Source organism: Tinamus guttatus, unplaced genomic scaffold (assembly GCF_059628265.1).
Source record: "Tinamus guttatus ecotype Peru unplaced genomic scaffold, ASM5962826v1 Tinamus_guttatus_pri_ptg000297l, whole genome shotgun sequence".
NCBI classification, from domain to species: Eukaryota; Metazoa; Chordata; class Aves; order Tinamiformes; family Tinamidae; genus Tinamus; species Tinamus guttatus.
This window is the reverse complement of record NW_028288831.1, coordinates 4524928-4537208: the sequence shown is the minus strand read 5'-3', so window position 1 is coordinate 4537208 and position 12281 is coordinate 4524928. Positions and strand designations below refer to the sequence as shown.

The window sequence follows — 12281 nt, the reverse complement described above, 5'->3', positions numbered from 1 at the left end:
CAAGCAGGAGTAGCCTTGCAAGAGCTACAAGGAGAAAGAGCACACAGTGTGAAGAGGAGGAACGTAGGGACGTTAGACAAAATGAGCTTATGGTTGTAGGGCTGGGAATAAAACTTTTTGGAAAGAAGGTTTATAACAGCTTCAGAATGAGAATTGCCTACTGATACAGCACAGTGGCCAGTGTACTCTGAGCACCACCATCATGTAAATGACTCACTACTGAGTCAAAAAGGTAGATGATACATATTTCTGCAAGCATCAGTTTAAGTTGTTTTATTGTTTTGGTGATAGAATTGCCTGTTTATCAATTTCTGATACAGCCTTATTGAAATGACTCTACGTTGAGGAGTCTTTGAGACCATAAGTGAAAATATACTATCGGTCATCGTGTGTTACAGAAAGCTCATCTGGGAATAACTGTACGTAGTTTGGATACATCGCAATGAGCTTGTCTCTCGCACTCAATAGCTCTCAGCAACCTGTGCTAGAAAACTGGATCTTGTGCCTCTTAGCAGGCCCTGCTTGGGATCTGAGCCAACTAAATGACCACTAGTTAGGGGTGGCTGTCTTCTCGCAGTCACCCTCTGAGCACAGCTTATTCCTCTTAGACCTATTCCAGCAAGATTATGAGTGATGGAAAATTCTTGTGGAGCTGGCAGTTTTGTAACAGTCTCAGTTCAGTATTTTGTGATTCTCAGTATTTTCTTTCACTTTTAATCAGAGTAGCCTGAGATGAGCTGTCAGGACAGGAAAGTCCTCCCTTCAGTCCCGGCCGCGGGGGCAGCATAAAGCACTGTCTGTGCATCTCGGTTGTCTTCTTCACTTTACCCACTTCTGCCCACTTGTTTTTCATACTCTTTCTGTGCTGTTTCTCCTTCTCCCAGCCTTCATTTTGGTGCCTCCTAAAAGAAGTCAGGCATCACTATTGCTACAAAGATTTCTCTGTATTTGCTGGACAGTTTTTGGTACCTGAGTAGATGAGTAACCATCACATCACACTTAATGTATGTTGAACAGAAAAAAAAAAAAAAAAAAGAGCAGTTGCCAAAGCTAAAAATGACAGTCAAATAATTAACTTATGCCTTGAATAGGGACTCTCTGTCCCCAGAAGACCCCCTCTCTGAGGGACTCCTTCCTGCCTCGGCAGGACCAGAAAGAAGATCCAGGCTAACACAGGGGAGACTGGAACACAGGTGTTTGTTAGTGTGGTCCTGAACGCTGCATTGCCCGAGGCTACTAGGTGTTCCAGTTGCCGGTGAGAGACCCGAGTCAGGTTCAGGAGAGGCATCACACACGTGTCTGCCCTTCGAGAAGGAAGGACTGTTCCATCCTCTGCTCTGCCCTGCTCTGCATGCTCCTCACTTGGGCTTGTTTCGCTCTCCATTCCCTGAAGACTTTGTGGAAGGAAGCAGGAGCGGCTGCTGATGGCTTGGGGAAGGAAAGGAGAGAACCGAGTAATTGAAACTTCCTCGAATTGCAGGCGCTGAAGTAGCACATGCTACAATACTCCTGGAAATGGTGTTTCCAAGGTGCGAACTAAACCCATTTGTGTAGGGCTGAAATTCAGTTTCCTCTATAGACCTTGCTGAGAATGATGCATCTGGCAGACTGCAGTTGTTTTCATTCGATGCCGAGCCGTCTTTCCAAAAAAAGCACTTCTGATGAAACAAGCCAGGAACCATTTCAGTCCCTCACAATGAATGACTAGGAATATATTTGAAAAACTGAGATCATAGAAGACTTGGCCTATAAGAAGTGCTGCAAAGGGATATTTAGCATCATGGAATGAGGGGTGGTTAGCATCCTGAGGACTGGTACACACTAGAGAAATGTTAGCCAAGCCATGTAAAATTCAGGGGCTGAGTTTGAAACATGCAAAGCAACCTTAAATTATTCTCCTATGATTTTGATCTGTTAAATGCAAGTATTTTCTAGCTTCACAGCTAAGATGATTTGTACTGCTGGACACTCCTGTCTTTTGAGAGGAAAACCACCAACACATGTCCTGTGTGATCACTGCCGAGATTTTCCAAGCCTAACTCCCTTGTGATCCCTAAACGAAGGAATCACATTCTCTTTTGTGTGAGATGAAGAACCTAAGTAGTTTTAGAGGTCTTCAGTAAGGTTACAGAAATGGCATGCTGCCTCTGGGGAAGGCAGCAATTGGATCAGGAGAAATTATCACACTCCGGTGTCCAGGAGGCTCTTCTAAAAATGGCCTTCCAGAGATTGCAGAATGAGCCACTTCCTGGGATTTTGTCCATTAGCACAAGCAGAGTGACAGCCCCTCTGGCATAAGGAGTGTCACTTAAAAGCAAGCCTCAAGGGCAGGGCAGCTGCTGTGTTAGATACCACTGGGACTATCAAAACGCTTCCCTCGAAATGTGTTTTCTGCATGAAACAGAGTTTTAACACAGACATTTTCTTTCAAATCCTTTTTCTGTCTTTCATCTTATTTTATTTGTCAAAAATGTTGCCCCCTGCTTCCAGAACTCAAACAGTGAAACGCTCCCGAATTTTCTCATATTTTGTCAAAAACACTCTAGTGAGAAATATTTTATATAATCAAAATGTTTTAAGCAGAACAAGTGATTTCCCTGCGAGTCAAAGCAGCAAACAAAGTGGTGTTGCTGAAACAAGATAAGACTCCAGGAAGCTCCGGGTGGTCCTCAGCCACCATGTTTGCCTGGAAGTCTCCTTCTGGGTCCCTTTCCAGCTCTCTTCCCATATATCTGTGTGCATGCATATGTTCTGTTCCACTCTGTTAACAAAGTGAGTCTAATTACATGCCCATGGCATCGTGAAGCAGCAGTGGGAGTTCAGACCAGTGACTCTTTTTCTCTCATTGAACTTTTCTCTGTTATTCTTAGGGAAGTCGAGCAGGGGTCAACCCCAGCCAGAGAAACGAGGTCTGGGGCTATGGAAAACTCGGACCCCTGAGCCACCTCCTATTATATAGATATAAATGGAATGGAAAATTATTGCAAATAAAAGTGCACTGCCCTCTGAGAAATGTTCTCACAGTACCGCCTCTGAGAGCTTCTTAACTCTTTATCAGTGTGCAGTGCTTTGCAGGGGGGAGGACGTCCCGCTGCTGCTGCAGCGGATGCTGCGTGCCCGCGGCAGGGATGTGCCGGAGCTCCCGAGCGATCCGTGCTGCACTGGGGCAGGTGGATGCCTTCGCTCCCGGGCTGCATCACTGTTGGTCCAGGCAGAGTTAGGCCAGAGTCACTGGGAGGAGAACGGACACGGCGGCGTATCCCTCCGTCTCCTTCAGGCTCGGGAAGCACCACGGGGATGGCTTGTAGTAAAACGTGCGACTGGCATCTCCCCGGTGGGAGTCGGGCCCAAAATGTGTGAAGCCATCTCAGAAGGGCCGTGTGGGCTGGCGCTGCAGGACAGCAGCTGGGGCGCTGTGACATCCATACCCCGTCCGTCCCCTCCGTGCAGTAGCAGCCCCATTGCTGCTCTCCACACACGAGGGTTAAGCATTCGTCTTCACTGGCAAAAATAGAAGCAGAGAATCACTCCTGTCTCCCAGGGTGCTCACAGGCTGCTGTGGCGCCGGCAGCGCGAGGAGGTACCAAGCAGGAGTGGATATTCCACAGGGTACAGCGGGCAGGGAAAGGCCAGGGAGGCAGGGACGGTGCCACTGCGGTGTGTGGGCATTGGCACTGACTCCTCCTGGCGTCACCAGCCTAGTCGCTTCCCCTTATGTTATTGACAAGCCTTGAAAGAGAAGTGCCAGGACATGGGAGAAGGGGCTGCAGCGCATGCAGCATAGAGTTGGGAAGGCTCCTGGGAGGAGGGAGGGCAGAGCGTGGGGAGGCGGGTGCACATCTGCAGCAAGAAGCGGCGTCTTTGCTTAGGCCAACAGACCCAGCTGGAGGCCGGGACAGGAGCCTCGCGCTGAGGTCTTGAGCCCTGTGCATGTCTGAGGCCGAAAGTGAGGTGGGGAACTGCAAGCTGAGCTCAGAAATGGGCCTCTCCAAGGGACTTACAGTGCACAGCTCAGTTCTCCTTCCCTTCTGGAATTCCCGACTTGGTCTCTCCTGCCACCTCCTGAAAAACAGGGGAGTTTGAGTTGTTTTATTTCATTTAGGTGTTGAAACACAGCTGCATCACTTTCTGGTCAGCACCTACAGCATGTGCACAGGCAAAGTGCTGCAATTGCAACGTAGCTTGCAGGATGTGAGTGCACTGGAGCAAAGTGAAGGAGCTCATACACACATGCAAAAGAATGCAACTGGACAGAGTTGTTTTTTTTTTTTTTTTTTTTTTTCCAAGAGACACCCTTGAAATGGTCATTTAGGGACTTCATCAAAACCCCAAAGCAAAAATCTAATGGACTATTTATCCAAAGCCTTGTGGCAAAACACTGAATCCTAATTCAGTACCCAGAAATTGGGTTTATTCATTGAAAAATCAAGTGGTAAGTACCCGAAAGAAAATACTCTGATAAAACACTGACACTGGAGGTGAGGCAAGATCAAGACACACAAACCAGTCTCATGTCATTTTTCTGCTGTATCTAAGAGACCTATTGGATATGTCAAGGAAGCACATGATCTATCATTGAGCTTACAAATGTAAGCAGGCAGATTGGTGCATTGTGGTTGAAATTTACTGTGCTGTGTTTTGAATGGGCAGAGAGCATTTGAGGACCATACGCTTCAGCCGTTTGGCATCAGGTGGCACGTCTCATGTGAGCCTAGTGACGTGGCAGATCTGCAGGTAGTCATCTTGGGGCTCCTGTGCCCCTTCATGCTGTAATTTGGAATACACCTATTAAATAATGCAAGTCATTTATGTTTCAGATATGTGACGGGGAAAGGGCAGAGGAGGAAAGGAGGGAGAATGGAAATAATCATTAGTCACCATGAGGACTGCAGAAAAGGTGAAAAATTCCATCCAAATACATAGAAAATCCACATCTGAGAGCTAAATACCTAATATCCTCAGCCCCTTCCCCAGCCCAGTTTTCATGGCCGTGCAATCAGTGTAACTTCTTGCTCTACATGAAAGAGAAGCCATAGGAAAAACAGCCTGAAGTTGGTAAAGATCCTCTAGTCTTTTGTTTCTTTCACAAGGTGGAGACAAACATGATAGGGCTCCCAATTTTGCTGTGACTATTTATTTTTGTATATGTCTTATTTCAGTTCTGAAGAGGAGGACAGATGTCCAACATGAACTTGTCTGCAGATTCAGGAATACCGCTCAACCTAAGCTCATCAAGTGCATTTCTGAGACTTTCTACATGCAAAGGCATTATGCTCCAAAGTTGTATATTTTTAATGTTTATTTTCATTGTTGTAAATGTTATTAAATTTGTTTTTTTCATCAATTACTTAGGACGATTTTAATGAAGTGACTTACTGAAAACACTAGTAGTAAAGTTAAAAAAAAATCAATCTAGTTGTACTTGCCACAAAGGTCATTAGAGTAACAGCCCCTTAAAACCACATTCCACCCATCCAGCATGATACTTCAAAGGCACTAAAATGTAGAAGATAACATGACAAACTTCCAGAGGGTGATTTAAGCCAAGCAAAAATCTTTAGGAAATAGAGATGCAGTGTCTATAAAGCCAATGACAAGTTGCATATAAGCAAGGTAGGTGTATGTAAGATGGGATTTTGAAGGACCAGCAGGCCTAGTAGTCAGTGCTGCCAAAAAAATGAGCAGAGAGCCTATAGGGATCATCGGTCTGCTGAATCTGTGGGAAGAAAAGAAAGAGAAGGACATTGCAAGAAACTAAAATGGTTTCTTTGCACCTCCCACCCTGTGGAAGATGTGGCAAAAATACCAGTTCATTCAGACAAGAAGTACTTAAGAGTTGCTGCTGAGTTTATATTTAAGTATAGATATGTGTAGCACTTGAAGTCTTCCATGCAATACCTTCATTAAGATATTTTGTTCCATGTCTCCTGCCCACGACTTTGACCTCACACTTTTAACTGTCTTTGAGGGGTGTATTAAAAGCCGAGAGAGAGTCTGAGCAGGATTCTGTGCAAGCGTGTTGACAAGGCAGGAGCTGGCGGGCAGGAAAGCTGGTCTCCGTGTGGACCATGGGTGGGAGATGAAGGAGGCCCAGCATGAGCTGCGTTAGCAGCAGCTGCACCATAACTGCAGCGTCCTGTGGTGGAGCATGTTGAGGAGCAGCTGTGTGTGTGTCCATGCTGCAAACCGAGCTGATCAATCCACCTGGCTGTGGTAGATGGACACTCTGCTAAGCTGTCGTTGTCAGTGTGCAGGGTGGATAGGGGCTTTGCAGCAGGGTTGCTCCTTCTCCTCTGCGACTACCCCGTCATGAACAGAGCACCGCACTGTGTAAGAATTAGAGGGGAAAAAAAAAAACCTGATGACTGGGAGCAGTTTTGCTGATATGGGATTAGTCATTGTGGATCTTGGAGCAGAATGAATTTGAAGTAGATTGGGAGATTTTCATTTGCGCAAAGAGGAGGTTGCCCGCCCTGAGATAAGAGGCCTTGCAGTCCTAGGTAGCTGATGTGCTCTCAGCTGCCTCAGAAGAACCACTCATTTAAGGTTGGTGCTAGTTTTTAATGTCTTTCTTCATTTTCTTCGCTGCGGTAATCGTATGGGCAGGGTTTTGCACGCTTCACCCTTGTGCTGCCCTCCGAGGTCCCGGCTGTCGTGGCTGGGGACCACTGTGAGCCAGCGGAGCTGTAGAGATGCGTGTGCATCCTGGCCAGCCAGGGATTGCGCTGCTGAGCGGTTGCTGCTGAGTGCTGCCAGGGAAAGCTCAAGCCGTGATTTAACCTGCAATCCACTGGGCTTGAGGTATGACCTTAGACAAAAAAAGTAGAGGTTGAAAATATTTTTGGTTTACATAGAAATAGGACATTGGCCCTACTCAGCGTGCTTCCTGCAGCCTCCTAGCTGAGGTTGCTTAAGTAAAGTAACACTTTGGTGGGAAAAAATGATGTTGCCGGCATTCTTATCATGAGGTTTTAACAGGCTGCTGATCTGAGTGAATCCTGCTGGCTTCTGCTTTGGAATGAAGTCCAACACCAGTGTCCGCACAGCCTGTCTGCACCACCTGCTCCTGCAGATGCTCTGTCACGGAAAGTGAAGTCCTGGGGTGGTTACACCTCCACACCCATATGGAAAGGGAAGGAGGATGGAATGGTCAGGTAGAACCACCTGCACTCCCATATGGAAAGCAAAGTATGGCAGAAAGGTCTTGCAGATTCACCTCCACTTCCTTGTGTAAAGAAAGGATGGGGGCATGCTCAGAGAGATTGGTCTCTCAGTGTGTGTCTAAGAATGTGGAGCCTCATATTGACTCATCTGAATGATGAGTCAACTCACTGAAAATTTTGATGATTCTCACACTCAGTTTAGGTGAGATGAAGCATGTTCTGCAGCCACTCCTTGATGCTGCTACTGCAGAGGTGTCTAGAGGATGGCCTGTCTGTAGGCTGGGTTTTGGGCAGCTGAACTTAGGAGAAATGAACTGGCCAGTCAGAAGCTATCAAAGCTCTGGCTGACCACATGGGCAGACACGGAGCTATAAAGGAGACTGACCCAGCCCCAGGACATCTCTGCTATGGCTGAGCACATCGCGAGATAGCTGCTTTGTTTGAAGGAGCTGGGGACAGGGCTGAGGGCGAGCTGGGTATCCACAGCACACACAGACCCTTTTGAGAATCATCTGCTTGCCTTTTCTTAAAACACTGCTCTCACGTACTGCAGCGAAAAGGGTAAGTTACATGTGGAGAGAGCACCTTGTGATGAGGATGTGGAGCAGGAGGCCAGATCCCAGGCCACCTCCTCATCTCGGTGTGCAGCATGACCCTGAGATCATCCCTTTGAATTGACCCTGCCAAGAGCTTCAGAAAGGGCAGGTTGCACGTGCACATGGGGCGCTCAGGAAAGCTCCTCTTTGGCCATCAGCTCGGATCTCTGCCCCACAGGAGCCGCGTGGCCTCGGCGGGGCAGAGGGCAGGGCCGGCCGCGCGTCCTGGCCCGCGAGCTGGCGTGAGCGGAGCGCCGCGGCCCTCGGCCCTCCCCGCGCGGCAGCGCTCCGCGGACGGGCTCCTGAGCGCTGTAAAGGGCTTTGCTTTTTTTTTCCCAGGCAGATTACGCAGCCTTTTTAACTCAATACCCCCTCCCCCCCCCCGCCCCAGCGCACCCCCCTTCCTCTGTTATTTTGGTGCCTTTCCCCAAGGGAAACAAAGTTAGCTCAAACACTGTTCCCACCAGAAAGGCTAGAGCTCCCCACCCCCCTTTTTCCTTCCTCTTTTGGGTTCATGGTAATGTGTCCCATGACAAAACAAGCACAAATCTGTGCACGGAGGGCTTTGCTTTTCTCCTTAAAGGGAGAGTCTCTCCAGGGCTGGTGCTTTGTGCCAAACCAGCATCCTTCAGAGGTGCCTGTGTGAGGGAAGGAAGGGCAGGTTTGACTCTTTGCTCAACCTGTGTATGCCAGGACACAAGAGGCCACATCGATGGATGGAAATAGGCTTTACAGGTGGGTAATATAGAGCAGGAAGAAGCAGCATGTCCAGGTGAGCTTGTCCAGAAACCTTGTGCTTAGCTTCAGATGTCCGTGATGGAGGTGTCTTCAAGTGAGTGAGTTGTTCCGACCTCACTTGGAGAAAAAGAAAGGCCATTTCTGAGACCCTAAAGCAAGTATCTGAAATGAAGCAGTTGAATCCTGCTTGGAGATGCTGATTTCTCTATACTGCATGTAGGAGAGAGGGGCGATGGGTCTTGTTCATCGTTCCACACTGAAGGAAAATTTGACAGGTCCTAAAGAGCTGCTGGTTGCCAAAGCCAAAGCCAAACATTCCTTCCCAGACAACACTGGTCACCACTTCCTTACCTGCAAAGTTAGAGAAAGCTTGAGGGACCCTAAGGGTACTTAGCTCCATCTCTTCCTGTCCCCATGACAGCAAAGCTGCCCCCTCTTGGGAAAGCGTCCGGCACACGGGGAGCCCATGGGCTGCACGCGGCTGCCAGCACTGTCTGCAAGTGACAATAACGTGCGGTTTTTCATGTAGACACTAATGGGGGACCATGGGCAAGACGGAATCTACTGGCCACTACTACTACAGGAGCTGGGCATCACACTGTGGTTTGTTGTTAATTATTAATTATTATTATTTTTAGTTTTGTAGTCACATCTATTCTCCTCCAGAGAAGCAACCAAAATATTTTGCCTAGCATTTTTTTGCCTACAGACACTTTTTTTTTCAGTATTCCCTTCTTCCTACTTTGATTTTGCTTAACAAAATGGAATTTTTAACAAATGTTTTTTTAATATGTCCCCCTTAAATAAAGATGCAATAAGGTTTATGTTTCTCCTACAGGCGATAAATGAACAGTGGGAGCCTGGGGAAAGAGAGGTGTTTCCTATTTTTACAACACAGTAATTTTGCATAATGAAACCTTGCCACACACTATTGGAACATGCTCCCTGGGGAAGGTGTTTGGAAAGCAAAAATTAAGAAAAAAGAAAGAAAACCCAAAGGCTAGTCCTTTCGCTGATAAGGAAAGAGGGGAAAGGCAAATCAAAAAATTAATTTAGGTTTAAAAAAAAAGGGGGCCAAATATTTTGATTGAAATATTTTGAAATCAGACTTTCATTTTGCTCCCAATGTTTCCAAGGAAAATGGAATCTGGAAAGGAAAGAAAAGGGTGTTTTTTTCTGATTTTGCACCCGCGGTAGCAGCGTGGCTGAGACGCCTGGCGGGGGAGCTGTGCTCTGGGACCCCTCTGGAAGCACCGACCCCTGGGCCGTGTCTTGCTGTAGCCTGGAGTAGGCAGCTGCTCCTGGTGAGCTGGGCTGCTCCGTTCTCCTCCCGCAGCTGCGAGCGGAGCCGGGGGGCTGCACGTGCACCCGTCATGGTGGCCAGGGGAGAGGAACCCCACAGGTTCCTCCTTAGGTCGCATCCCCGGAGCGAGGATGAGCCCGAGCGCTGGGGAGCTCAGCATCCGGCGGGGCAGGAGTGCAAACGGCTGAAACACCCATTTCCTACCAGTGCAGTGGGCTTGTGGCTATAAACTCTCCCTGCTGAAGGTCTTACCTGCTACAGTCAGTGCAGGAGCCAAGGAGAGACCTGGTCCCCAACCAGTCTTTGCTAGCAGAGTCTGCTTCCTTTCCATATTATTCCCAACGGGATATCTCTGCTGTGAGAGGTACCTTCCTGGCTGGCCCGTGATGAATGGCTTCCGGGCCCCAAAGGTGTGAATGTGGGAGTGAGAATTGTGGAGCAGAGGGAATACAATTCTCCTGGCATATGATCTGCGACAGCCTGGCTCATCCGTCAGGAATGTCGTGATGAAGGGGACATTCCAAGTGCATTCAGCATGGGAAAATATTTTATCAAGAAACTTGGAATAAAAAATAAAATTAAAATCTAAACATGAGCAGTTGACACAGTGCCACACGAGGGCTATTTTTATTTTTCCTTCCTGATCATTCCACTTTTTTTCATCATCGTCCACCCTGTAAATGATGGAATTACTCACCATATCTGTGATGAAGTAAACAGAGCGCTCATGGTTTCCAAACGAGCATCATCTTAACTCTCCTAAGGGAAATAAGAGCCATGGCACCGAGATGCCTATGGATTCGTCAGTGTCCCGGCAGCCCCCAGGCCTGTGCTTGCTTGGGACGGTGCAGTTGGGTGCATCTGGGGGCAGCGGCACCCAAATTCAGGGGACCTTTGTGGGTTACCAGCCGGGCAGACACACACATGTAGATATCAGAGTTGCACTTTACCTCTTACTATGTGTGCAGTGGCCAGTGTAAAAGAAAGTAGAGGTTGGTGTTAAGAGGGAAAATGGGTCATTCTCCAGTATCTTTATTCTGATTATTTTTGCTACATATCTAATGAGCCCCTTACTGAGAGCTTTACCTGACACAAGTATGGACCTGACATCCATCCTGGGGGCGTGTGTGGAAAGGAAGAAAGGAGGAGTTCCAAATTTCAGAGTATGCAAATGCCAAACCTGATCTTTCCTGAGCGTCAAGTCCCAGCATCAGAGCTGCCCTTCAGAGGAGGGGCTGGAGAAGGATTTGCTTCCACAATACGGGCATGACCCACAAAGACACCTCATAAGATACTCCGTTTTCAGGGGCGCTGATGCTGGTGGGGCAAATCCTTGAGGCTCCCTGCCCTTTGCAGCTGACACAGCAGCTGCTAAGCACAAACCCCATTTAATGTGAGTGCTTGGAAAGTGCAGGTTACTGATACATTTTCTTTCTAGCTATTCAATTTCTCATTACACTTAGCAAAGCTCAACATTAATTTCTTGAATTCCTGGTTGCATTTCTAGGTCTGTGCTCAGGGATATTCACGGGAAAAACAAAAATATTACCTATCTGAGGTCACAGCTGAAAAGGCCTGTGACAATATATCTCAAGAAGTCCCTTTTTCCAGTGACACACAGTTGAGGATCCCTGTGATTATCCCTTGTTACAACACATATCCATTACCCAGCACTCTCCATTTTGCAGAATGCAGCCCAGACTTTAGCTAATCTATTTACTAATCCTTTGAACTGCTCTCCTGACGTTAATGGAGTTATTTGAAAGCCTAGGGAGGAGTATGTACACTAATGGCTTTAGAGCTGGATTTGAATAATACCTGTTTATTAGCGACTGGCATTATATTTCTTGGAATTTCTTTCTAGGCAACCTCGGATGTATTTAAAATGTGATTTCTGAGCCACTGTATCTGTTCCATATTTCTTTGCTATCCTAGCAACTGATAAGTAAGCCTCTCATTTAATTGCAGCACTAAATAAAACAACTTAGTATCTATCTAGGGTTCTGGGCCCAATGCGGGTGTGGACCGTGACTTAGTTTTCAGAATAAATTAAAGTCCAAGAAGAATTAAGAAGATCACCTGATAAAATAGCACCAACCTCCTTAAATGGCTTTATGTTCTGTGTTATTTTTTTTTAATGGCAGATTTTGTTATAGGTTTGGGCTGCCTTGCTGTGCCATGGTGAGAAGCAGAGATAAGGAGGGTTTTCACTAATCCTGGGAAATGTAGCTTCCATTTCTAGACACAGAAAGCAGCTACCAGGAGCACGCTGTTCAGACTGCCCTGCCTCTCCAGGTTTAGCAAGGCCCCTGTGTTACAGAGCACTGTGACGAAAAAATTGGTTGGCATTGGATTATTTAAAAATAAAATCTCCCATGCAAAAGGAGACTATTTGTTTTTATAAAAGTCTGGCTTTTCCCACAGTGGCTTGTTGCATTTGGGGACTATTTGAAATGACATCCATTTTCTTCTAAGGTGAGG

The 12281-nt window shown here is 47.2% G+C and overlaps 1 protein-coding gene across 2 annotated transcripts in view; it reads left to right on the top strand.

The window, feature by feature from the left end:
• EXD3 (exonuclease 3'-5' domain containing 3) overlaps nucleotides 1-12281 on the top strand; it is a 232960-nt gene that overhangs the window by 145372 nt on the left and 75307 nt on the right. The window contains exon 19 of one of the 2 annotated variants that reach the window (XM_088527995.1): nucleotides 5160-5201. The exons of the other annotated variant lie outside the window; for it this stretch is intronic. Coding sequence (XP_088384121.1) covers nucleotides 5160-5165 — 6 coding nt within the window. The 3' untranslated portion in view covers nucleotides 5166-5201. Of the gene's footprint in view, nucleotides 1-5159; nucleotides 5202-12281 lie in introns of those variants that run through there. 2 annotated transcript variants of the gene reach the window in all.